At 28.2% G+C, this 27914-nt stretch overlaps 1 protein-coding gene across 7 annotated transcripts in view; it reads left to right on the top strand.

Moving 5' to 3' along the window:
• LOC107453438 (dachshund homolog 1-like) overlaps positions 1–27914 on the top strand; it is a 241414-nt gene that overhangs the window by 186124 nt on the left and 27376 nt on the right. For 4 of the 7 annotated variants that reach the window (NM_001323830.1, XM_071179323.2, XM_043040521.3 and 1 more), the window contains 2 exon segments: positions 5908–5991; positions 26545–26685. In NM_001323830.1, coding sequence (NP_001310759.1) covers positions 5908–5991; positions 26545–26685 — 225 coding nt within the window. 7 annotated transcript variants of the gene reach the window in all.

Raw genomic sequence — 27914 nt, 5'->3', positions numbered from 1 at the left:
TCAATTTAAAAAAAAATGTTGAACAGAGGAGGGTGTTGTTAAACGCCACTGGATTGGAAAATGGGATATCTGTTCCTATGCTATTGTAATCCTGATAATATATCCTAACTCCCCTAGAAGTTTGTCGCAGCATTAAAACGACTCATGTTATAACCGTTTTTAAACTTGTACATTTCGACAAAAAAAAATTTCATTAAAAAAAACTGGAGAGAGAAACCGATGGCAGATTTGAAATAAGCAACTTCCGCGCTCCTTCAGAGAAGATTCACAAATAATTTGAATAAATAAAATTAAGTAGGTTTGACATACACTAGTTGAAATGATTTAAAAAAAAATTAAGTTTTAACACCGCAACACGCTGCAATCAAATCCGTATAAGAACGAGAGTTGCGTTGTTCTACCATTTAAATCTTGCGTGCAGAATTTTTGTTTTAAAAATTTTTTAAAATGTTAGCATCTTTTCATTATTACGTATACGCTTAAAAACCGTTTCACATGCTTCATAAGAAAAGAGTACTAATATTTTTATTTCAATATTTAGAACAAGCCGAGATAACAAAGCGGTTAAGGCACTGATCTGTCATTGTTGTAGAAACTGGGGTTCAGCCCAAGGTGGCTTAAAACCCACACGGTTTCAAATTGATTGGTATGAATTTGTCTTATCAGTGAAACTGTGGTTGGTGCGCATTGCTGACTTCATTGCAAACATGATACTGTTAACTTCAACTTTAGCCGATAATTGGCTGCTGCTTTACATTCACAATACAAAAACTGACTGCTGCTTTACATTCACAATACAACAACTGACTGCTGCTTTACATTCACAACACAACAACTGACTACTGCTTTACATTCACAATACAACAACTTGCTGCTGCTGTACATTTACAATACAACAACTGGCTGCTGCTTTACATTCACAATACAACAACTGGCTGCTGCTTTACATTCACAATACGACAACTGACTGCTGCTTTACATTCACAATAAAACAACTGGCTGCTGCTTTACATTCACAATACAACAACTGACTGCTGCTTTACATTATATTACAAAATTAATATTAAGTATGAAGTAAAATACTTTTTAAAAATAAACCTCAAATTTAGTGCGAAAAAATGCAAAAGTGTAATTAAAAACGTCTCAATGCGTTGTTCTGAAAGAAACCTTTATTTTACCAGTACTGATTTCGACTCGTTCCACTTCGGCACTGATTTGCGGTTGGCGACATTCTAGCTACAAAACGTCCATTCTTAATTAAGTAGTCGCGTGCTTTGTACTCTACCCTTTTATCTATATAGTGGGAGACATATTTCAACAGTGACGTTTTTATTAGTTTCCATCGCCAAAATTCCCGTACTTAAGTCAGAAAAGGTAAAGGTGCGAAGAAATTGAAGAGCATCTTAGAATCTTTTCTGCCTTTTGTTGTGTTCCTTTTTATATCCATGCTTTTTCAGTCGTAACTACCAGCTGGTTTCGCATATTTTCTTGCCTCCAAAGAAACGCCGGGCGTCATTTCTGCTAATTCTCTTCTTCACTTCACTTCGCTCACCCCTTTCCTCACAATATTTTAAAACTCTGTTTCCTAAGTTCTACACTGACTCGTTAAGTACCTTGGCCTTAGGGAACACGCTCCAGAAGTTGATAGTGTTTTCATTTTTCAATAGGAAATAGGGTATTTATGAACGATTTTATTATTTCAGTTTACTTTTTTTTTTTTCCTAGTTCGGGTCTTTTGAAACTTGTTCCTTTTAAAGGAAATGAATTTGGAAAACCGAGTAAAGGAATTGAAAAGAAAAAAATGTTTTAAAACTGATAGAGCATAAACTTTATTTTAATGTTAAATTGGGGAAGCAATTTTGATAAAGTTTCAATAATTTTTTTCTATTTTCTTTGGAACGTTTGAGTGGGATAAAATAGATGAAAGCAAAAAGATATTTCACGCTAAAATTTTATACATGGTATCATTTTAACCAGAAGGGATACGTTATTATTTTTTTTTAAATAAATCGATGTAAGTAGCTAATATATTCTTTTTTTATTTAAAATAAGTTTAATGACCATGAATTATGTCATATTTACCTTATCTTCAACATTTTAGATTTGGTAGATCTGTAATAACTTTCGCTATCTTTTATTTCGAGTTAAAAAAAGAGCATTAATGAAACTTAATTCTTAAGGTTTTTCAGTATCTTATTTTTTGGAATGAATTTATCATATAGCAACTTTTTTTACCCTTAAAAGGCAAACATTTCAAGACAAAATGTGTAATTTTAAAACAAGCTTTAAATTCAAATTTAATAATTGGAGTTTTAAGTATTAATAGGGTGAATTTTGCCAGCTTATTTAAAAGCAGAACAATTTTGGTTTGTATTCAATTTTAAAAGTGTTTGTATTTAAATTTCATATGCGTATTATCTAATAAGAAATTTTTTTTAATGTTTCTTTTTTGTGTTTTTTTTTGTGCTTAAGAGACAATTAGACGTAAAATAATCTTAACTTTTAATTTAAATTGTAATAATTGCTAATTGATATAATTGTTCATGATAAATTCATTCCAAAAATAATAATAAGCTGAAAAACCTTAAAAATTAAGTTTCCTTAATGTCCATTTTTAACTTACATTAATTTAATTTAAGTTATAATAATTGAAAATAATATTCCAGCATGAATTTAAAGTTAAAAGTCCCTGTTTTGACTATATTTTAATATTATCTAGATCAAATTAATAAGACATGAGACATCATTTTAAAGAAAATATCACATATTATATGCAAATGAGATAAGACGGTATGATAACCAATGATAGCGTTTAATTTAAATTTGCCTAATATGACAAAACCACACAATGAAATTATGTACTTAATAAATAGACAAATCTGATAAATTACTTTGATATAATGGTTTTAAATATTCATCATTATTTATACCAGATTTAATCTTATTTTTAATCTAAGTGAAGATCGCGTGAGCATCATTGTAGTCTGAAAAAAAAATTTAGAATTTATTCAGTAATCTCTTTACAAATATCGTTGATATTCTTTTATTTTTAACTTATTATTATATAATAAATGTAGTAAAAACAATAGTTGAACTCTTTATGAAATAAAGTTGATGTAATACGCAATAGTCTTGAGTTTTCAAACTTGATTCTGTTTTTATCTAAAAACAATTTTTCAGGTTATAAAAAGCTATAATGAGGTTATAAAAGCTATGATGTAGTAGTCAAATATTTTTATTATGTAGTATAGTTAGTAGTTAAATAAATAAAATGAGAATAATTAGTTACTAGTCAATGCCTAAAGAAGGGAATGGTTAGTAGTCAAACATGCAAAAACCTAGTAATTCCTTGTCAAACATGTAAAACGGGAGTAGTTGTACTTAAATGTGTAAAAAAAAAAAGAGAGTAGCTAGTTGTCAAGTGAGTAAAAAGGGAGTAGTTAGTTATCAAACACGTGATAAGTCAAGTGGTAAACACTTAAAAACGTAGAAAAAGGAGTAATTAGATGTCAAACGCGTAAAACGGAAGTAGTTAGTACTCGAATGTGTAAAAAGAAGGAGTAACTAGTTGCCAAGTGGGTAAAAAAAAAGTAGTTAGTCGTTAAACGCGTAAAAAAATCAAGGTTGTTAATACTCAAACATGGAAAAAAGGAATAAATTAGTTGCCAAACACATAAAATAGGAGTAGTTAGTATTCAAATACGTAAAAAAAAAGGAAGTATCTAGCTGTCAAATAAATAAAAAAGGGTGCATTTAGTAGTCAAAAGCGTAATAAGTCAAGTGATAAACTCAAACACTTAAAAAGGCGAGTAATTAATTGTCAAACGCGTAAAACGGGAGTAGTTAGTACTCAAATAAGTAAAAGAGGGAGTAGCTAGTTTTCTAACACTTAAAATGTAGAGTATTTGTAGCTTTTTAGCAATAGAATTTTTAAGGAAAACTACTACAAAAATCAACAAATTTTCATATATAGTAGCAGCTAATATACGTACGTTATACTCTCAAAAACTGTATCGTTCTATTTATAGTTTTTCTAAAAAAAATAGGATAAGTAAAATATATGAAATAAAAAATACAGGTATAATGGGTCTAGTCGTCAATCGATAACAAAAATCTCTAAAATTGAATTTATAAAAAAGACCTAGTTAAATGAATCTAAAAGATTGATGGTTAAAAGCGAATCACATGAAAGAAGTTGTTAACCATGTTAGGCATTTATTTGAAGTATAAAGAAAACACACTCTCGCACTATCTCGTTAAGTGATGGTTGTTCTACAACAAGAATCTGAAGGAGTGCTCTTCCTTTGGCGAAAAAGAACAAAAACGCAGTTAAGTAAATGATTTTGAAACGTTAGAAAAGATAAGATGCTGCACACAGAACTTGATAGATTTCAATACCCATAATCGGTATCGTTATGTTATTATTGTTATCAAAACAAAATAAAATTGATACGAGTCATCTGGTATTATTTTTTACCTATCTCATAGGGGAACGAGTAAAAATTACATATCATTCAAATATCTTATGTTCTTTCTTAAAAGTGCTTGATTATAACAGCTTCTGATTTGCTTATTCCATGACTTTGATAGTAAATTTTTTTATGTCTTTTTCTATAGGAAAAAAAAATTTAAAGAAAGGGAACTTTCTGATGTAGAGAATGGAATGATGATTTATTTCCTACTTAAACAAAATAAAAATCAATGAAATACATCACTTTTATAATTATTATAAAACTATTGATATAAATCTTGTGTAATGGAAAATTTTATTGTTAAATTTTATCAAAAAGCACATGAATTTATAACGTTAAAAATGTTTCACCCAAGCATTTTATGATAATATGAGTAGGTTTTTTGCGATATAATCAGAACTTCGACCTGATCAAAGTTTGCGATATAATCAAAACCTGATAACAAGTTGTGAATATTTTCCAGAATTTTTTTCATTCAAGACTATTAATTTATCTAAGGCGATGGATCTCATAAAAAATAAAATTATTATTAATACAAGATAAAGATATAATTATAATGTAACGAATAATAATAGAAGATAAAAATATAATAAGATAAAGAATAATTATAGATATAAAGGAATTTTTAACCAGTAACTTAAGTTATGGCTGTACTTGGTCTATATTTGAAAATTTAATTGAAGTAACTTTTTTTAACGTAGAATTTAAAGTAATAATGATTGTTTCAAATATTAACAACTATATTTTTTTTTGTTTTTAGGAAATTGCATATCAAGTTTAAAAAAAAAAAAAAAAACAGCAATAATGTTTTACAATTATCTCTGAATGATTTATAGGTTTTTGAATGCCTTTTTGCATAGAAATTAGAGATTTGTTGGTTTCTATTCAGAGTAGCCAGACTCAATAAGATGTTAATTTGAATCATGTTTTCACTTGACTTGAACTATGAAATCGTACAATCAAGCTTAAGAGCTATGAAAATATGATTCAACTAAACGATATATTAAGGTTGTAACAGGTTTAAACCATATTATGGTTTAACGAGCCTAAATGTCCTAACTGTGCAGAATAAGATATATAAAGCTTGTTGTCGCTTGTCTGAAATAAATAAAAGAGCAAAATAAACTCAAAAAGTTCCAAAAGTATAACTGGGTAATATATTTTTCCCTCCAGAAACAATATCAAAGCAAACGTTTACGAACTAAAGAGCCAATCCCTTGCAAAAACACACTATAGGATACTCAAATCCTTACATCATAATAACTAGGCGTACCCATAAAACCCATATTCATTACTTATACCCATACACTCGTATAATGACTCCCTCTAACCAAATTACAATCGGAGAAATTACTCAGAAAAAAGTATTTAGATACCCACTCCCTTTTTTATTCTTAATTTTCATTCTTTCTTATTATTTTGTTCTTTTTTTTAGCTGAACTGAAGATGGAACTTTTAAGGGAGAGAGAAGTTCGAGAAGGTATAGAAAAGCAACTGATGGACGAACAGAGGACGAGAAGTAAGTAATATTTTCTTTTTTACTGTTTGGCAACAATGCTTTATATTCTTGACAGTTTACCGCCATTTTAACTGAAATAACGAAGCTTTTTCGGATAATTGGTTATAGCGGCCGCACCTGTGTTGTCGCTTATCATGTAATAATTCGAATCCTGGTTTGAATTGGTATTTTTTGACGAATCGTTGGTGATTTTTGGGTTCGGCTATGACGAAGTGGATTTTTTTTTATTCATGTCTGTTTTATAATGTAGATTGTAATGATCTGTTTATTTTTCTATTTCTACTTCTTATATGGGGTAGATTATAAATTGGGAGATGTATATATATTTTTAACAATTGATAGAACTTAATGAAACTGTTTTGTTTTTCCCTTAATCTTGAAAGATAATTTAGAAGAAAATGCAAGCGACCGGAACACTTTAAACATTATAAACTGAAATAAAATATAGTAGTTAAAGTTTCTAAAATTTATTAAAAAATAAGAAACGATTTTTTGTATTATTATTTTGGAAAAGGGAAATGAATAGAAAGGGAAGGGAATTAAGAAATAGAATCTTAATTTAGCAAAATATAATAAAGTATGTTGCATGCAATAAGAATATTAACATTGATTAATTTTATTTTTCTTTAAAAGTATGAGTTATGTAATTATTTTATCTTTTAAACTTGCCATTATTACAGTATCAAATTTTTAAATAATTATATTTTTGTGCGGAATGAAAATTGTAGGGATTTAGTGTTATAAAAAAGTATAAAAAATAATTTTTTTAGAACAACTTAAGCAGGTTTTTTTACAGCCATAAAAGAAATTGATTTTAACTTTCATTTAATTTTATTTAAACTTAAGCAAATAAAATGCACAGTTTCTAGTTATTATAATGTATACGATAAAAAAATCTTCCTTTAAAATCTATCTAATTTATATCCTTATACTTCACTTGAATATACCCCATTTATAATATATAGTTAAATTCTTTATTTTTAATAATACTTTTCAAAACTATTATTAGTCATGTTTCACATAGTCCATTAGTGTAGCTTTAATGCGAAAATAACAATGAAAATCATACGTTTTATGAGAAATAGATTAAAAATGGTTTTCAAACTGCGCACAATTAAAATATATTATTTTACAACAATTTATAACCCAATAATCATCTTAGTATAGCACATGTCATTCAAAAACAAAATTTTAAATCAAAAAAAATAAAGCAAAACTTTCGATCTATAATTGTAGCATAGTTCGTAAAAGGATAACAGCCTGATATTTTCGTGGTTTTCTTCTTAATGTAACGCAAATGTGGGTTAGTTCCATCAAAAAGTCCACCACAAAGAAGAATTTCTCCCAATATTTGATCCAAGAGTTCCCATATCTTCTGGATTGGGTTCAAAATTATCGGGCTACGGAGTTGAACATCGAATAAACTTAAAATTGGGTCAGCTGTTCAACGATGGCTATAAAATAAATTATATAACAGCACAATTTTCAAAAAACGTCTTATTGTTTTTATGGAAATTGTAGTTTTCTCAAATGTTCCCCTTAAAAATTTTCAAAATGTGGTTTATCATTGTATATTACAAAAAAATTTCAGTTTTTCTTTTCTTTTTCATTAGTGATGAATAATCTAAAAACGCAAGTGTTAAAATAACGGGTCTTCAAATTATTGAGAATCACACATTAGTTAATATGGAAAGAATCCCCAATATTACAGATGTTTTCTACGTGACTTACTTTCTAAATCAAGAGAAAAAAAATTGCACCGTTTATCTCTTGACCAATCTAATCGTGCGCCCACGATAAATTGTGGTCGGGGGGATGTAAGCGAAATTCTATGATCTACTACAATTCTAATAACACACTAAACTGAGACGAATGAAACCGAAAAGTTAAAGGCCCCTCCCTGAAATTTGAGTGGTACAAAAAAGCACGCAGCCGCAAGCTTCAGAGGCAGCCGACGCCCTGGTAAATTGCGGGGCGCGTGCGCATTCGAATAAATGACGTTTCCATTTCGAATGTAGGAATAGCGATTGGACATGGAATAAGACAGCCAAATCGCAGGGGCGGATTTCGTTTAGTTTTCTCCGCATCTGCTATTGGAGAAGTGGAGAAAAATCTTTTGAGCGCAGGCTCCATTTCGGAATGCAATTGGAATTGGAGGAATGGAATTGGAATCAAACCAGTCAGAGAATCTAGAACAGTTTCTGTTTCTGCACCACCCACTTTAGAATGAAACAATCGCAAGAACCGAAACCTAGTTTTAGTTTTAAAGAACTTATCGCAATAATTCGGAAATAACGCAGAATTACGGAATATTTTCACTATAAAACCGTGTTTTTATGTCTGTTTGAAAATACTTTACACTCGATTTCTGTTTTTAAAATGATTTTAAATTTCAACTTATGTTAAGTTTGCACACAGCTTCTTTCATATTCAAAATTTTATTCCTGTTCATAAGCACAAACAAACGTGTTTTTTAAAATTAAAAAGCAAGCTAAGAAAACAAACACGCAACTTATATGGGTGTTTTAAGCTAATAGGTGTTTTAAATGTAATCCAGCAACTAATGTGAGTTTTTTGAGCGACTAAGCAGCAAATTCGAGTTTTCAAAGCCAAAAAGCAAGTAATATGAATTTTTAAATCACGCAAGCAACTAATATAAGTTTTTAAAGCAAATCAGAAACCAATAGCAGATTTTTAAAGTTAACAAGCTACTAAGAGAACTTTTTAAAGCAGACATGCTATTTACATGAACATTCAGAGGGAAAAAGCATCTAATGGGAGTGTTTATTGTAATAAAGCAATTTAAATAGGTTTTAAAAGCAAACAAGCACTTAACAGGAGTTTTTAAAACAAAAACAACAAAAAGATAGTTTCACTAATATGAGGTTTTAATTAAATAGTTTTTTTTTAATCCAATTGAAATTTACAGCGTAAATGATTATAATTTCAATGTGCCTATGTTATTAATTCAAATGCGTAAAATTTAACAGATATCGCTAATAAATTTAAGCAATAAAATTAAGCAAAAAGTAAATGGATTACAATAAAGATGATTGCAACTAAAAAAATGTGTTTTTATTTTTTATTTTGCTAAAATTAGTTGGTTTTGAATTTTAATAAATTGTTTTTGAATTAATTGGTTTTTAATTTTTTTGAAGTTGAATATAGTGCAAAAATATTCGAAATTTATCGGAAATTTTTTTATGAATACGCAACGATTTTCCAAAACGTTTCGAAAAAAGCCTTTGTAATTAATTCTACTCATTCTAGATTTCATAATTTCCTTTCTAATTAAATCTAATTCTACCCATTCTAGATTCCTAATTTTCTATTCATTCTAGAAGTGACGAAATAAATTTTAGAAATTTGGAAGTCATTTTTGCTAAAATAAGGCATTTAATCAGACTTAGTCCACATACTTCTGAAAAGTAATATGAGATTTAATGAAATTACTCATCAGCAGTGACTGTATTATTATTCAAGTAGAGTTCGAAAAGCCGTAAAAAATGTACAGAGAATAACAACGTCTTCGACTTTCATCTTCCGTGGCTAGGTGGCGCTCTATACTGGAGCGACTGGAGGCAGAGATATATCCCAAATGAAAGAAAAAATATATATAAAAAATACCTTCTCCCAGATTCTTCGACATCGACCCGATGAGCTAGTACTCTCCGTCAATTTATCAGAAAAAGCTAGGTCGACACTTTTCTGCACTGACGGTCGCATTTGCGCCATAGATATTTGCAAATCGCTTAAACGCCGATCTATCTTTTATAAAGGTACGCAGCCCATATTAGAAAAGAGAAGAAGGCGTTTGGAAGAAGTAGGAAAGGGGGGGGGGAATCTTTTTTTGGCAAAATCTTTTTCCCTTTTCGAATACTTTTTCTCCGTGCTTTTTGCGGATCGGGATTATTTTTTTTAAATAGAATCCTCCATTTTTTTTACACAGTGTTTGGGTAACGTACCCGTTAGTTCTGATATCGGCCGGTGGAAGAAAAAAAAAATATATCATCAATCTTTTGCTGTTTCTTTCTTTCTGTGGTAATCATTTGAGGATGAGTTTCGTTAGAGAAAATGAATGGTTTTTAAGGAGAAAAAAAAATATTTTAGGTAGATTTACTAGTGTTTTAATGTTTCTCATTTATAACTGATGTGTAATTTGAAATTATTTATTTAAAATTCTCAATTCAAATAACTATTTTTATAGTATTTTATAAGTACTGAAATTTTTGATCTACGAATTAGTCTTTTTTAAAATCTGACTTAATTTTTTTTCTTCATCAGGATCGTCCTGCATTTTTTAAGCAATACTTGTGTACTGTACCTGTTAAATTTGATATCGGTGGGGGGAGGGGCAGTATCTATCTTTTGCTGTTTCTTTTTGTGATAATCGTTTGAGGATAACTTTCCTTATAAAAATGAGTGTTTAAAGAAAAGGAATTATTTTAACTGGATTTTTTTAGTGTTCTTATGTTATTTATTCAAATTATTACTCAAATTATTTTTTCAAATAATTTATGAAAACTTAATGATAGCAGAATTTTTAATTTAAAAAAAAACCATTATAACAATATTTTATTGTTATTGAAATTTTTGATTATCGAATTAAAATCAGTTTGAGATTAAAATTACAGTTTTTTTCAATTGAATCGGAATTATTTTTTATTGATCATATTTCCCATTTATTTCAGCAAGTTTAATTACTATAGCGATTAAAATTTGATACAAGTTAATGAAAAAAAAAAGCTTTAAAGTTTATAGCTATATAATGTTAAATTTTTTTTAATTGATTGAGCTGGAGTTTTCATCTACTGGAGGAGAGGAGAGTATTTTTTCAGGAGAAAAAATGAATGGTTTTTGAAGAAGAAAAATTTTTTTAGGCCGATTTGCTAGTGCTTTTATGTTCCTCAATTTAATAAAACTATTATAACAGTGTTTTATCAACATTAAAATTTTTATTCTGAATTTTTTAAAGATCAGAATTATTATTTTTCAAGTTGAACTTCCCATTTTTAAGCATTGTTTGGGTACTGTATTCGTTAGCTCTGAAATTAATCAGTGAGAAAAATTAAAATCTTTTGCTTTCATTTTCTTTTGTAGTATGAGTATGATTTTCATTAGTGAAAATCAGAGTTATTTGAAGAAAGAAAATATTCTAACTTGATTTTCCTATGCTTTTATGGTCCTCATTTATAACTGATTTTGACTGAAAATTCACTATTTAACATTAAATATTTATAAACATTAAAAAACATTTTGTGAATGAAAAATAACTTTAGGTATTATTTTATTAGTGTTGAAATTTCAGAATCGTGATTTTTTTTAATTTAAAATAAATATCGGATGAGGAAATATCGTTTTTAATTTTAAAAAACGAACATTCAAAATTATTAATACACGTAGCTCAATTAAGTTTTGAGTGATTGATATTTGTTTCTTCTTGGTTCTAAATCTAACAAATCTGACAAGCATTAGATTAAAACTTTGGTTAAATTTTTTCACTGAAATATTTTAAAAATATTTTCCACTGAAATATTTTAATAATATTTTTCACTGTGAAATTTTAATAATATTTTTCACTGAAATATTTTAATAATATTTTACACTGAAATATTTTAATATTTTTTGATAATAATGATATTGAATTTTTTGATTCTCTATATAATTTTTCTTTTTAACAAATTACTAACGTATTTTTCAGGAAAAAAAGTTTTTAGAGCATATAAAACGAAAAAATTAGGTTTTTTTCAATCTAAAGTATTTCAGGCTTTGGTTTGAGCAAAATGTAATTAGCTGTAAAATATTAAAAAGTAAAGCTTTTACTTCAAATTTCTCGTTCATTTTAAATAAAAGAGAAGAAAGAAAATATAAGAAAAGGAAAATATTAGAGAAAGAAAAATATAAGAGAAAGTGTGCTTTAAAGATCCTTCTTTCAGCATTATTTAAACAAATTCGTTCACACACAAAACATTCACGAACACTTTCTCTGTAAAATTTGATGTTTTGACGTCATCAAATTTAACGATTCAACAATCCTGTGAAAATTGAACCAAAGTTTTAATGCTCGTATACTATTTCATTAACATCGATTACTATGAAATACTTTCAATATAAGCTTAAGTTACACTTAATTTTTACTGCTTTCTATTATTTTTTAAAAAATGAAATAAATAAAATTTATTATGAATAATAGTTTTTGAAATTGCAGCTTTAAACCTGTGTTTATTTGATAAAAAAACACGTGATAAGATTTTATTGATAAAATTAGCAGTGTTAAACGTGTGTTTATTTGATAAACACGTGTAAAACTTTCATTGATAAAATTTTGTTTATAAAAATTAATAAAAGTGAATAAAAATTTTATTGATATGTCTGGCATAATTTCTGAGACAATTCCTAATGAAAGTATATAAATTAAAATAAAATTTCAATTTCACAATCGAAGTTGTATGAGATAAGGTACTTACATAATCCTTTAAAACATATCTTCAGTTTCTTTAAAGTTTATAAGAAAGAACAATACACAATTTCCGATTAAAACTGTAAGAAGAATGAACTTCCTTTCTTTTTCATTAAGAGAAACTTCCTTTTTTGTGACATTAAGATGTAAAAAATTAAATATCAAAAAATTTAACGATCTCAAATGTCTAATCTCTTTAAAATTTGAGTTATATGTTATCAAATTTGGATTACGATATAATGTATTTTTATAATGCATATTTTAAAACAAATCTACAGTTGCTTTAAACAAAATATAAAAAATCGTAGACATGAAAAACATAGAGACGCCATTTTATTCCAAACATAATTTATATTATTCTTTAATTTATAAAAAAGCAAACCAATAGCCGTTACTGCCAGGTCTATAAGCATTTTTAAAGCAGATAAGCTTTAGAAATAAAATTATATGATACATTTTTTTCTTTTGTTATAAGGAGAAATTTTTTCTTATATTGTTCAGAAGCAAATATCTTCGAAAATAAATAATGTTCTTTATTTTGACATTTCAAAAACGATATTTTGAAATTTTTAAATCAGTTTATTTTGACACACCGTTTTTTCCGCTTCTTACACATTATCAACAAGATGATATATGATTCGAGTCAAAAATTGAAAACTCAGCAAATGTTGGAGAAGATAAATGAAAAAGTTTAAATTTCACTGACCAACGGAAATAAAAGAGGAAATATGAAGATGTCAAAGATATTTATGTAGCTTTTCGGCGGCTTTCTTACGTCAAAATGACTATTTTTTGACTGTGATCATATTTTTTCTTTTTCCCCTCAACTCCTCCCATTTTATTAATATTTTCATTGCCGATCATTTGTCATATATTTTTCCCCTTTGAAAACAACATTTTCTTTAAAAAAAATGTTCGAAAAATCCATTTATCTTTTTTCATATTTCCACGTCATACAGCTTGTATTGGAGAAAAGTAAAAATGATTTGACGATTGTAGACTTGCATAAAAAGAAAAACTCAAATAGAAAAAAAAAAAAGAAATATTCCATAAACATTATTTTATGCCAATAGATTTTCCTTTCTTTAAATTTAAGCTCGTTTCTGATAAAAAAGAAAATGTATTCTTCGGCAGGTGGCTAAAATTGTAGCTTAGTAACTCACTTCAGTTTATTCGAGTGCAATTGCATTGCCAGATACCAAAATAAAAAACCGCTTTGCAGACGATATTTTTTTCCGCTTGTCAAGTATTTATTTAAATTCGGTGTTTGAAACGACTTGTTGAAGTGCGATACACGAAAAAGTAAATTCCACTTTATGCATTTTAAAGCCCTTTCTTTTTCTTTATTTCTTTTTGCATCTATTTTTTCTGTTTCTTTGAAATAGAATATCTGTTTTTATTTGACTCACCCTGTAGACTTTTACTTATTCAGGGTTGTGTTGTCGTTTTGCTAGCGTATTTTTACGCTATGCATCATACATAACAGTTTTGTTTCGACAAACTAAACGTTTTTTCAACTTTTTTTTTCTTCAATAAAGAGTATTGTTTACTGCATTTAAATTTAAAAGCATTCGATTTTATAGCGAAATATTTCGCATGGCTGAATCTGATAAGTTTTATCAAAAGTAAATGTATTTTATATTACTTGAAATTTTTTCTATTTTTGGCACTTTTGTCGTTACCTTTCTTATTTCTCTTTTTTGAATTTTGAATTCAGTTTTTTGAATTGATTTTTTGAGTTTTTTAAGTTTAAAATATAAAATAAGGAACTGTGAATAATTTACAATAATATATAAACTTATATAATAAATATATATGAATATAATAAATAAACTTACAAGACCGATATTTATGATGAATAATGTTTCACATTTAATATAAAATTATATAATACATTAATATTTATTATTGCAATAATAATTACTAAAATTATACAATTTCATAAAAATTAGTTATTTTTTTAAAATGAATATTCACATTAAATGTAACTTTTTTATTTAATGACAAGGCAGCCCTTTGCAAGACAAGACCTGCTTTAGAATATTTTTTCATTCTCTTTTCTTTTATATTAAAAATGATTTTTCAAACAATAATAAACAGATTATAAACAAAACTTTTGAACAATATCAAAAATTATATAAATACATCATTTATTAATGAAAAGATACTTTCATTATTATTATTGTTATTTTGTATAATAGTCTTGAACCTTCTAATGAAAAAAAAACGTTCGTTTATTAGTTTCACTCGCAAAAATAGTTCGCAAATAAACGATGAAATAAATTGGCGCATATTTTTACTCAAATAAATTTTGGAGGAATTTTCGAGATATATCGTAATGCAATTTCGTCATTTCATATAAACACCTGTTTAAAACAAAAAATTGATTACATTTAAAACCAAATATATTTTCAATTGGTGTAAAGTTAGAAAGATGATGCTTTTATCAATTGTGACATCATCCGCTTTTTCATTTGTTTTTGTTCCTTGGAGCAACCTTGGAAACTTTTGGCGGGAATTATTTGCTGTCTTAAATCCGATTTGGTTAGGGAATTATTTCCCTTTCTTTTCCCTAAGGTTACTGTTTTGATATATCCCAACGTTCTGAAAAAAAAATGAAAAAAAGCACGATGTTCACGATTTTTATTAACTTTAAATGTATGTTCATACACAAAAAAAGATGTAGTCGTATATTTAAAATAAAATTTTCTAAAATCCATTAACTTAATATTGTTTTTTATTATTCCAAATTAATTAATTTTTTTAAATTAAGCTTTTTTAAATAGTTTGAATATTGTTTTATATTATAATAAATTGTTAAATTGTTTTTTAAAATAGTTAAATTTGGCCTTTTTTTTATTTCAGATAATCTTGAAAACCAGCTAAAACTGAAAATGGGATTGAAAAGTAGGATTTAGTTTTTTTTTTTTTTTCCTCACTTAGCATTTGCACTTTTTTTTTGTTGTTTGAACATAACATTTTTATATCTCTCTGCATATCCTTTCTTTATTTTAAAAACATGAAACTTCAGCTTGGTTTTTTTTATAAATCCAAATCGAAGTTTATCGTTACAGGATGCATAGTTTATCGTTACAGGATGCACAAACAATTGGAACTTTTTATTTTTAACTTACATGAGTTAATGAACATTTTTTATGCCCATAAATAATAACTATCAGAAAATATACATCTGAATATTTACTTTTTCTTAGTTCTATATTATTTAATCGTCATTTCCATACATTTAGATTGTCTATCAATGATAAAGTATTATAAAATATACATTCTTAATTTATTATAACCAAGTATCAATGTTTTTTCGAAAAACATAATAAACTTGTGTTAAGTTGATACTGTTGTTTATATTTTTTCAATAAAGCTCGTATCAGAATAGAACATTTTAATACTAATAGTTGTAATATAGGCTAATTTTTTAAATAATTGGTTACTATTTACTGTGTATTGGGAAATAATAACAATAAGATTAATTTCATTTTGTTTATTTTGTTAATATTTGTTTTAATAAGAAATCTTTCAAATGACTAGAAAGCAAGATATAACTTATATTTGAAAGTTACCAACCGAATTATTCAAACGAAATTTTACCTCGTTAAAACAGTTTTTGTTCTGATTATATAAATGAAATAGATTAGATGAAAGAGATAATAACTTATACTTTAATTTCACTCAATTCTAAAAGTCATTTTGAAGTATATAATTTAAAACATTATCGTCCTATGCTAAATGAAATATTTTTAAAATACATAAATTTTGCAATAGGATATTTCGTATGTTTTCACTTCAAAAATTGCTAATAATTTCAGATTTTTTGCTAATTAATTGTTAAACACCCTCCAATTATGCATTATTTTCTAAAGCATAATCATTTCTAACATTATTTCAATGACAAATTCAATCAAAATAAAATTCTACCTCAAACAAATCCCATTTTGTTTCGCTTAGCATGTTTTGAGAAATTGAGTAAATAATGTTAAGTTTGTTGAAGAAATGAGTTTTCTTGGCGTAAAATATTGGCGGGAAGTTAAGAAGAAAAAAAATTTCGGTATTTTATAATCATAAAGACGAATTGCACGAAGGAAAGAGTTTTAAATGTGTTCCAACGCTCTTCATAATTTGATTTTCTTCTTAAAATGAGCGAAAATTTCCGAGAAGATCTAAAGTACTGGATGTCTGTCTTACGATTAACGCAAACAACTTAAAACAGGGGGGAACGCGGCGCGCCACTCGGGTTAGAAGATTAAAAATTCCAACATTTTTTTTTCCCCTTCTATTTTTTTTTCTTTCATTTTACTGTTAAGCCACCTTTACCAAAATCAAAGATGTCGAAGGCTCTAAAACCTGCAAATTAAATTGAGTTTTAGGCGGTTTAGATTAAAAATAAAAAACATAATCTTAAAAGTTGATTTGTGGTTTTTTTTTTTTTTTAGTTGCGAATTTCGGTAAATGTTTGTTGAATTTATAAAATTCTTATTACGTATTAAAAAGGTTACATATTGTTAATAAATTGCATTATTTCACGCTTAGAAAAAAACTTGTTAAAAAAAAATATGTAATATTTTTTTAAAAATTTTAATTTAGGGTTTCACTGTTAGCTACTGCCGTTTTAATGTTAGATAAAAGATTAAAATAGTTTTTATGATTTTTGTGCTTTTCTTTATTTTTTAATTTATTTATACTACTTATTATCAGAAAACCATGATATGTTGAAGAACCATAATAATGGTATCTTGAACCAAGAATACGGTGCAAATTTGGTGCAATCTTAATAAGCTATTTAATTAAACCATATTCCTGTTCAATTTGAATCATAATGTAGTGTAATCTAGTATAAGAATCATCATAATGTGGTTTGACTTAGCACCATGAAACAAATCTAGTTTAACACACTCCTAGATTTCTATCATTTTAAAAATAGTTCTGTACGTTGGCATGTACGGGTTCTGTGTGTTGGGCTCTGAACATTATTTTCATCAAATTAAAACATTAACTAACCCTCCAAACTGATTAAAGTTCTAAGATTAAACAGGATAAATATCTTATGGAGGGCGCAGTCGTATGTATTTATAGATTGTTGGAATGATTACAAAAATGTTGAGTTGTCATAAGAGGTTTGAAGAAGTTAATGCTGCTTCAAAGAAACCGTTTGGCGAGCCTACGTGTTTTAGATAAATTTTACTTATTTATAGTAACATCTCGAACTGCCCCATGATAACTTTTTATTCTAGTGCGTACGGAAACTATGTCGTTTGTCTGGTATAAGTCAACCTTATCAACTCACTTGGACGTTGATTTTGATGTGTGGAATTCAGAATAGAATTAAAGAGAACTGTTCCATACTTCAGAAAAATTCTTCAGAATTGCTCATTTGATGTGTGATAAAAATATGAAGAAAAAAATAACTTGTTAGAAGTTATTATTTTAGCTCTTAGATATTAAAAAAATATCTTTATCTTATGATTGATGGAAATTCGATTGTTTTTACAGTAAAATGAGTTATGATTTATAGATTCTATTCAAATTGTTTTTAGACAAAAGGAAATTTTATATTGGCAATAATGAAAGAATTTTTTCAATAATAAAAGAAAATTTGTTTTTGATTAAAAAAAAAATAATGATTGTTTCACTAACATGTGATATACTTTTTAAAATAAAATGAAATATGCTATTTTTTGAAAAAAGTTTAATGAAGGAAAACTTATTCTAAATAAGTATGTTTTAGTTTTAATTTTTTTTTAAATTTCTTTTCTTGGCGAGAAATAAAAAACGAAGTTAATAAACAGAAGGATCATTTTATGCCTTTTAAATTACAACTAAAAAAAAAAGGTTTATGTATCGAATTCTATTCTAACTATTAGAAGACAAAGAACCCAATTCATCTCAACTTAGTGTTGTGAAGGCAATTAAGGCTGTAAATCAAGGCAATTCTACTAAATTAAATGTATTCAGTTTAAATATATTCTTGTTTTTTTATGACGAGACATTTTTCATTGACGAGAGAATATTAAATGAATCTAATAAACAGGAGATTCATTCCATGACTTTCAGATTCTCTGTAAAAAAAGAATTTTTGTCAGCAAATTATGTTCAAATTATTAGAAGACAAAGGACATACTACACAAAATATATTTAAAGGCATTTTATTTTATCGATTTTTTTTCTTTTTTTTTTTGTAATAATAAACCTAAAATCAATATTTTCCTCTACTACTAAGCTGAAGTCAGTATAAAATCAAATTGTATCAGATGCAATTTTACTGAATTTAATGTTCTCATTTAAGAGTTAAAAACCATCCTTGTTTTTCCTGACGGGAGATTATAAAATGAATCCAATAAACAGGAGAATCATTCCACGACTTTTAGAATCTTAGTAAAAAAAATAATTATTTGCAGCTAATTCTATTCAAATTGTTAGAAGACAAAAGACATACAAAATGTAACTAAAACAATTTTATTTTTATTTATGCATTTATTTATTTCTTTTTGTTTTTATTAAATCTAAAATCAATATTTTCCCCTACTACTAAAATATTGTGAAGTCAGTAAAAAATAAAATGCAATTTTACGGAATTTAATGTATTCAGTTAAAAGTTAAGACCCATTCTTGTTTTTCATGACGTGAGAATAAACAATGAATCTAATAAACAGAAGAATCATTCCATGACTTTTAGATTCACAATGAAAAGAGAGAAAGCGTGAGATTAGAAAACCTCATGCCTTATTTTATTTGTTACGAGATTATTTTTATTTGTTTATGTATGAATTTATTTATTTATTTTTGTCAAAATTAAATCTAAAATCAATAATTTTCCCTTCCACTAAAATAATGTGAAGTCAGTAAAAAATAAAAAGCAATTTTACGGAATTTAATACATTCAGTTAAGAGCTAAGACCCATTCTTGCTTTTCATGACGTGAGAATAAACAATGAATCTAATAAACAGAAGAATCATTCCATGACTTTTAGATTCGCAATAAAAAGAGAGAAGGCGTGAGATTAGAAAACCACCCTCTTTCCTCATGCATGAAAAAGACAGAACTCTTTAGCTGTTTAGTGGTGAAACATGATGGATAACCATATATATCCCCCTACATCCCAAAACACTCCCATATATGCGATATCCTTTTTTTTTTCACCCATAGAGGCTTCTACTACGTCCCGGAATAAGATAAGGCTTTGGCGTCTTTGGCTCCCTTTCAATCATTTAGGAAACAGGAGAGAGTAACTGCCCTGACAACTGAGCTTCTATGTTATGCCTCTGCCATCCAATAAGGCATTGTTGGCTGGATGGTGTAGGTAAGATATCTTACCTAACACCAGATTTTTTTTTTAAATATAAAGTTGGTGTTGGTACTCTACCCAGAGAAGAAGCTTTATCTGGAACTGCAGATACAATTACTTGAAACAAAACAGGATGGCAATGGATAATGTACGGAGAAGTGAAGTGGAAAAAAAGATGCAGACGATTTATTTCTTGATCTGTTGAAAATCACTGAAGGCATTTTAGAATGTTTTTAATAATTACTTCTTCGAATGGTAAATAGCATCAATTGCATCAAACAGTTAATTAATTCTATACTACAGTTATGTTAATTTCTTAGCTAATTTTTTATGGAGTTTTGTGAGCCATAGTTAGTGGGATAGAAATCGACCATATTAGAAGGGAGAAAAAAGTGCAGTTTGAAATCTATAAGGAGCCAGATAGTGTAAATTTCACAAAAAAGGGCCGGGATAGCCTGGTTGGTATGGCACTGGGCCCATGTTTAAGAGACCGTGGGTTTGATCCCCGCTGGTCGAAGACTCTCCGATCAGTAAATGGTGACTGATGCGCGTTAAATCTGTCGAATCGCAAAGTCCCCCATGTTTCCATTAGAAATCATACTTCTGGGATCCAGGAGTTTTCTTGTCTTCTGGATTGGTTCAAAATTACAAGTTGAACATTAGTAGTCGTAAGCTGAGAATTGGGTCGGCTTTTCAACAACGGTTATAAAATAAAAATTTAAAAAAAATAAAAATCGAAGTTTATAAAAATAAACCGGATGAACTGGGCAGCTCATATATTTAGAATAGATGATGATTCCACATTAAAAAAAAAGGAAAAAAAATCGTTTCCATAAACGGCTAACAAGCAGAAAAAGGAGTAGACCCTGGTTTGAGATGGATAAAGCTAGTGGAAACTGACTTCCTTGCTAATCAGAAAAAGAAACTGGCGCTTAAGTGTCAAAAATAGAATACAGTGGAGCAGAATTTAAAAACCGGCACTGGCTTACTCTGCCTGTCTAGCGAAATATGATGATGAATTCTATGCTAGTACTTAGTTTAATTACTATCATCAATTACCGAATCCCCAAAGCGGTTCAGTAGAAATAGGTTCCCTTTTTACTAATAATTCGATAAAACAATTCACTTAGCCATAGATTTTGGTTTGATTTGTTACGTGAGGGTAAAATCCCAGCTAGGAGAATTGTTTGATTTATACATTCTTTAAAATTATTTTTACAACTAAAATCTTTACATGAGTACGTAAGAAACATTCTTTTGACCAGCGCACATTCAAAAGTGGACCTAAATTGAAAACCTCCTTACAGTAAGTTAAAAACATTACGGCAATAACTTCAAACTAGCAATTTTCTTTCTTTGTTTTGCATTTCAACATTTGATGTCTGAAGTACTAGCAGAAAAATTCAAATCGCGTAAATTGATCTCTGCTAAGCAGAGTTTATTTCATTTAAAAGAACTTATTTTTCAAAACTTGTCGAATTCAAACGATCTCTGTTACTATGTTGAAAATGAAACGAACGTTGTTTTACGAAAAATCGTCTTTATTCCCGTGTTGGATTTGTATATTCCTTAAAAAAACTCGTTGTTTTACGAAAATTTATTTTTGTTCCTATGTTTTTGTACTACGAATAAGTATTTACAAACAGCACTTTTACACGAGAATTTCTTTTTTTTCTTCCTACCTTGAATTTATACCACGAATATGCATTTACTAACTGCAAATCTTATTAACTGCGCTTTACAATTTTATGTCCAAACAGGAAAATTCGAATCGTGCAAATTGAAATTTACTAAGCAGAGTTTATTTCATTTGAAAAACTCATTTTTCAAAACTTGTCGAATGCAAACGATCTCTATTACTATGTTCAAAATAAAACAAACGTTGTTTTACGAAAAAATTCTTTGTTCCTATGTTGGATTTGTATATTCCTTAAAAAAACTTATTTTTATGTCAGATGCGAGCGATCTTTTTTCCTATGTAGAATATTTTAAAAACGAAACGAACGTTGTTTCATGAAAATTCATTTTGAATCCTACGTTCTTATACTACGAATAAGTATTTACGAACAGCATTTTAATTCGCGAATATCTTTTTTTTCTTCCTATCTTGAATTTATATCGTGAATATGCATTTACTAACTGCAAATCTTATTAACTGTACTTCAAAATTTTATGTCCAAGGTACGAACAAGAAAATTCGAATCTTGCAAATTGATATTTGCTAAGCAGAGTTTATTTCATTTAAAAATCTCATTTTTCAAAACTTGTCAAATGCAAACGAGAATGTCTTTTTTTCCCCCTTTATGTTGAATTTGTACCACGAATATGAAAGATTATAGATGTTAAAATCCCACAGATGTCCAAATGAAGCACCGTGTGCATCAGTTCTCCAAACTGAAAGAAATCTCCTCCCATTCCTCGGGGTATTGAGTTATTTGCTTAGTCAGGGTTGACCCAGTCAGCCCCAAAATTCACTTGGCAAAAAGATTTAGTCCTGGAAAAAAAAAAAGTAAAATCTATTGTAGAAGAAATTTAACAAAATTACCCACCCCTTTCGAATGAATGTAGAGAGGCACCAAAGGGGTGTGCAAGGGCTGCAAAGGGGTGTACGTGGAACGTTTTTATTTATTTAATTCATCATTTTCACCCGCAAGAGAAAGGATAGAATATGTAGAAAAAAATGTTCCATGCACGTATTGCGTTTAGAAAAAAATTGAAGAAAAAATCGTCAGACATGAAGAATGGAGTTATAATTCTATTCTAGGTCGGGTTGTTTTGGCGTTGGGTGGAAAAATTTACAACCACAAAAGAATCATTAGAGGTGCCTTTTCCACGTGAAAAAGAGTTAAAAATGAATTTTTAAATTTGTCTAAAAATTAATCAATCAACCCTTGTGCCTCCTGTTCAAGTGACAGTCACATTCGTGCCATGTTCTTGTCATAGCTAAAAATTATTATAGTAGATTTGTTTACGCATATAATGCAATTATTAATTTTTTTAAACACAATTAGTGACATATGATTTGTGAGTGAATTTTATTATGTTTGGCTACATTAAGAGAAATATTTCTATCCATATTTATAAAAAGCGCTTAGGACGATATAGTGGTAAGCCACACTTTTTCAAAGTTTACGTTTTATATCAAACTGTACGTTATTAATTTCTGGATAGGTACTTTATATGTTGCGAAAGATTTGGCTCGATAACTGTAGAATAGTCAGAAACATCTTATTTTCTTTAAAAATACCATTTATTACAGAGATGCCAACTTGCTCCTGACAGCAAATAAATATTTTAAAGTGGTAGTTTATCAATTATGATTCTTGGCTTAATAAATTCAATTTAGTAGATTTTTTCCACCACTATTTCTAAATAATTCGTAGGGTTATATAATTTACCACTTTATAGCAGTTATGTCATGCTATATCGTTTAAAAAACAAGCAAAAATAGTCAAATATTTATAAAATTTACTTCGTAGTTATTCACCGTTTTCTTAATTATTTTGGCGTGTCCGGAGCAGTTGGCATCTCTGTTATTATCATTATTTTTTTCATAATAATAAGAATTCTATTCTGAAATGTGGAAAGCGACAAAGCTATATATTACCCTAAGCTTCTTTATATAGAAAACAATAATTCTCCTTAATATGTGAGACCTAAAATTATTATTTTCTTCTATCTGAATCAAAAATTGAGAATCGCAAACGTCCTTATATTACTAATAAGTTTTAAAAACTTTTTTATATTTCTGCCAGAAATGAAGGTTCTCTAAAATGTTGCCATTAATAAAAATAATTATAAAAAAAATAATCTTATAATCAGACGATAATAAAGAAAGATATCTTCAAACCGAAGTCGTTCAAACGATTTCTCTTACTATTTACTAACTATTTAAATGAAATTGAATGCTTGAACATTCAAATTATTAGCAGAATATATTCTTTCAATACAATACGTGCATAAATGTTGTATAGTTTATGAAATGAATTTATATCATTTTGCCTTTTATTGTATTTTAATATTCAATATTTGATTAATTTAGAGTTTCAGTTTGTAGAATTTTAATTAAAATAGCAATCCATTTCAGTATTCTATTATTTTTTAATACTATTTTTCGAGTTTTTTTACCATTTTTTTCGCTGATTTGTGAAATTTTCCATGTCCCATAAATTGATTAAAGAAGTTTAGAAACATAATATCTCGAAAAGTTTATTATTTAAAAAAAATGATATTTTTAAATTTTAATTTGTACTTTAAACGATTATTTTTTCCCTCCAGCATCAGTTTTACCATATTTTTTTAATCAAGTTTATAAAATTTTGTAGCTTAATTAGTCTAAAAGAAAGTTATATATATATATATATATATATATATATATATATATATATATATATATATATATATATATATATATATATATATATATATATATATATATATATATATATATATATATATATATATATATATATATATCATATAAGATATTTTTCTTCAATTTCCTTTCAAAAAATTTTAAAAAATATGGATTTTGGGAACTTATTTGCCTAAAAAAATAAACAAAAAGGACATAAAATTTTCATTTTCGAAATTTTTATGAATTTTCTAAATGCCAATGAAGAAAAATATGGTGGAATTTTTTTTGAATAATATTTTTATTCAAAATAAATAAAAATTTAAATTAAAAACACAATATTTTTCGCTACGTAAAAAATTAGAAGCACCTATTTTTATAGTTTTAAAAAATATTTTGAACTGTATCAAGAAGACTTTTAATACATACTTCTTAAATAATACAGCAAAACTGAAAAAAAAAAAAAAAAAAAAAACTGAAAAATGCAATAATCTATTTAAGTACAATAACATTCAAATATGATTTAATATTACAGTATTTTTTAAAGTTCACTCTTAAAAAAAATATTTCAAAAGCACCTGTTTTTCCCTTAAAGGAAAGGACGCAGAAAAAAAATTTTTAAAGATAAAAAAAAGGCTTTATATTTCTTCTTTGATCCATATTTGAATCATTCATTTAGTAAACGGAAGAAAAAAAAATCTCAATGCTTACACAAACGGATAAACCTGAAAAAAAGGGAACGATAAAAGAAAAATTCGAATAGAAGCTTCTGGAACTACCTGATATGGACCACATACCTCCTACCCCAAAGTTCTATCTGCTAAAACTTTTATTTTTTGGAAGTTATATCTTATATTTTTTCCTTTAGACCAGATAAAGGTAAAGCAGCAGAATTCATACCATGTAAAGCTTATGAGAAACTGGCACATGGCGTAGGAGTGTTGGAAAAAAAAAAGCGCATTGGACAGGAGAGGCGGGGAGGGGGAGCTGGCAGATGTCATCGTGGGGGGTGTAGGTGGCCCCCTGACTCAATGTGACATTGATGAATGGGGGGTCGCTCTCTTGGTGTGTTTGGTTTTCTTCTACTAGTTTCATAGAAAAGCAAGAGAGAAGCCCGTTATATCATCGGACCTGCCAACGAATAAAAAAATTGAATGCAATATTATTGAAGTGAAGTAAAATAGGCTGAGTTTTCTGATGGTGCATGAAACAGGAATGGGACAATGCGGAAATAAAAGTGATATAGCAGTCAAAAGCGAGCATTGTATTCTAAGATATGAATAAAAATGTAAAATAGAAGAAGTCGTTTGAAAGATTTCGATTTGAAGACAATTTTTTTTTTTTTTTATCGTCTGATTTTAAGATTAATTTTTATTTATATTATTAACGAGAAAATTTTTGGAGAATCGTCAGTTTTGGTTGAAATCAGGTAGAAAGCGAAATCAGAATTTTGAATAATCAATGCTGCATAATTTTTAGCTAAAATTGTTCGTTTTTCTTCAAAGTTTAACAGATTCTCAAATGGAACAATGTTTTTGGAGTATTTCAACAAAATATTTAAGTTTAAAAATTTTCCTTTTTGTGAAGAGATAATTAATTTTAACCAATTATTTCATTAAATTTTGAGAAGATGTATAGTTGTAAGACAGTCGAATAAAGAGTGCTGTTTGATCCACAGTAAAATTCTGAAGTATCAATCCGAAAATATCTAACCTAGCTTCGTGATTTTTTGGAGACATTTTTCTTCATTTTGGAGATTTTCGTAAAACTGTTAATATAGGGTTGAATTAATTGCTCATTGTAATCTATAAAAATCTTTGAAAAAAGCCTGATACGTTACTTATATGATTTCGCGATTTTATAATATCAATACCTTACTAGAAATTAATCGAAGACTAATGCTATCTTTAGCTCGACAACACTTACAACTTGTATATAGATATTATTTGTGTTGTCATTTGTACACACATATATCATAATGTAAGTGTCCAGTCTTTGGTGGCTAGTGCGCATTCTGTTCTGTCTGTGCATTCTGCGCAACAATTTCAAATAATATGTGGAAAATATTTGTGTAAGCCGTCATCTGCCAAGTTGCAAATTGGAGATAGGATGCAATTGGATAAGCTCTTTAATTTTTCTAAACTTTTATTCGTATTTATTGATTTGCTCATACATTGTCCTATTTATTCTTTGCGATAAATAAATATGGACATTTATTCTATACACTCTTTTTGTAAGAAATTTTTAACTATTTCGAATCACAATAATAACATCATTAAAATAATAAGTACTATTAATATTTTTTCGGTGCTACACGTTGTCTACTTGTTTTTAAATATTTCATACATTTTATTACGTTTTCATTAGGTGGCATTTTTTACAGATTATAAGTCCAGTGTGGAGTTATTTTACTAACCATTTCTTTTTCTTTTTTTTTCCAGTTTTATATCAAAAGCGATTGAAAAAAGAAAAACGAACTCGAAGGAGGGTTCAAGAGCAACTTGAAGCAGAAGTCAAAAAGCGAGCACAATACGAAGAAGCACTAAGAAGTAACTCTGCAGAAACGCTTCGTCTGCTGAACGGTATGATTTAGCTTTATTTATGTACTATTATAAAATAACATCTACACTTACACTATGTATTCTGCTACCAGACACATTGAAACATTACTTTTCAACTGTCAAAATGTTAGTATAATAAAATTTTATTAGATTTTACAGATTTATTAAATTATAAATTTTTATAAATAATAAAATTTTATTAAATTTTAAATTCTACTGATATTTTTATTCCAAAACGTTTTTTTTTCCTTCGTATGCCTGTTTAAGCAGTGGTGGCGCCATCTATGGCCAGGAATTCGACTTCTGCCACGCCATTCACACAACCACAATCCGTTTATGGGGCGGGTCACATTCACTCACATATAAGAAAGGACATAGAACAGAGAGAGAGAGAGAGAAACATCCATGTTGTAAATATTAGAGCCAGGATAGCCTAGTTAGCAGGGTGCTGGACTCAAGTTCGTGAGAACGGGGGTTCGAATACAGCCGGCCGAAGATTCTCCGTGTAATAAAAGGTGACTGGTACATGTTAAATCTGTCGTGTCACAAAGTCCTCCAATGTTCCCATAACAAATCATATCAATGGGGCTACTCAATTGGAGATGGTTCGTTCTCTGTTTCAGGTCAAAATTACGATCTGTGGATTAATGAGTGGATGTATGAATGGGACCACCCTATAAAAGGGTGTGACATATGGGTGGGGCTGAAGTAGAGTTCTTGGCACCATAAATGGTGCCACTGGAAAACAAGAACAATCGCAACCCTTGCATGAATGGCCCACGACAACATGGTAAATATTTAGTAAGTTGGGAGAAAATTTTGAGCACTGGTAAATTTTTTTAAAATCAAAACAGGTGAAAAGTTCTAGCGGCAAGTTTTAAAAATGACCTTGTCTGAAAAAGAAGCAAATTTATGTCCATAATATTTCTAATCTGTGGGCAATGGCACTCGCCTCCGTGACTTTGGTTCACAGGTGCCCACTGGGTAACGCGAAATGAGTAACAACTCTGGCATCCTCTAAGGCAGGCAAAACGAATAAAGTTCAGTGCCTGCCATTCGAAAAAAAAAATATTTCTAATCTCATTTCTCAAATATTTTTATAAAAATATATTAAAGTTAGATACAGTTTGATATCTACAAGTTAAATTGTGAAATTTGTAAATTCAGAAGCCAATCAGGTTTGGTACACAGATGTGGGGTCACTTATAGGTATCCAATTAAATCACGTGGTTAAACATATTCACTTCACT

Source organism: Parasteatoda tepidariorum, chromosome 1 (assembly GCF_982258835.1).
Source record: "Parasteatoda tepidariorum strain Cologne lab strain chromosome 1, Ptep-v5.0, whole genome shotgun sequence".
Lineage (NCBI taxonomy): Eukaryota > Metazoa > Arthropoda > Arachnida > Araneae > Theridiidae > Parasteatoda > Parasteatoda tepidariorum.
This window is presented reverse-complemented; position numbering and strand designations above follow the sequence as displayed.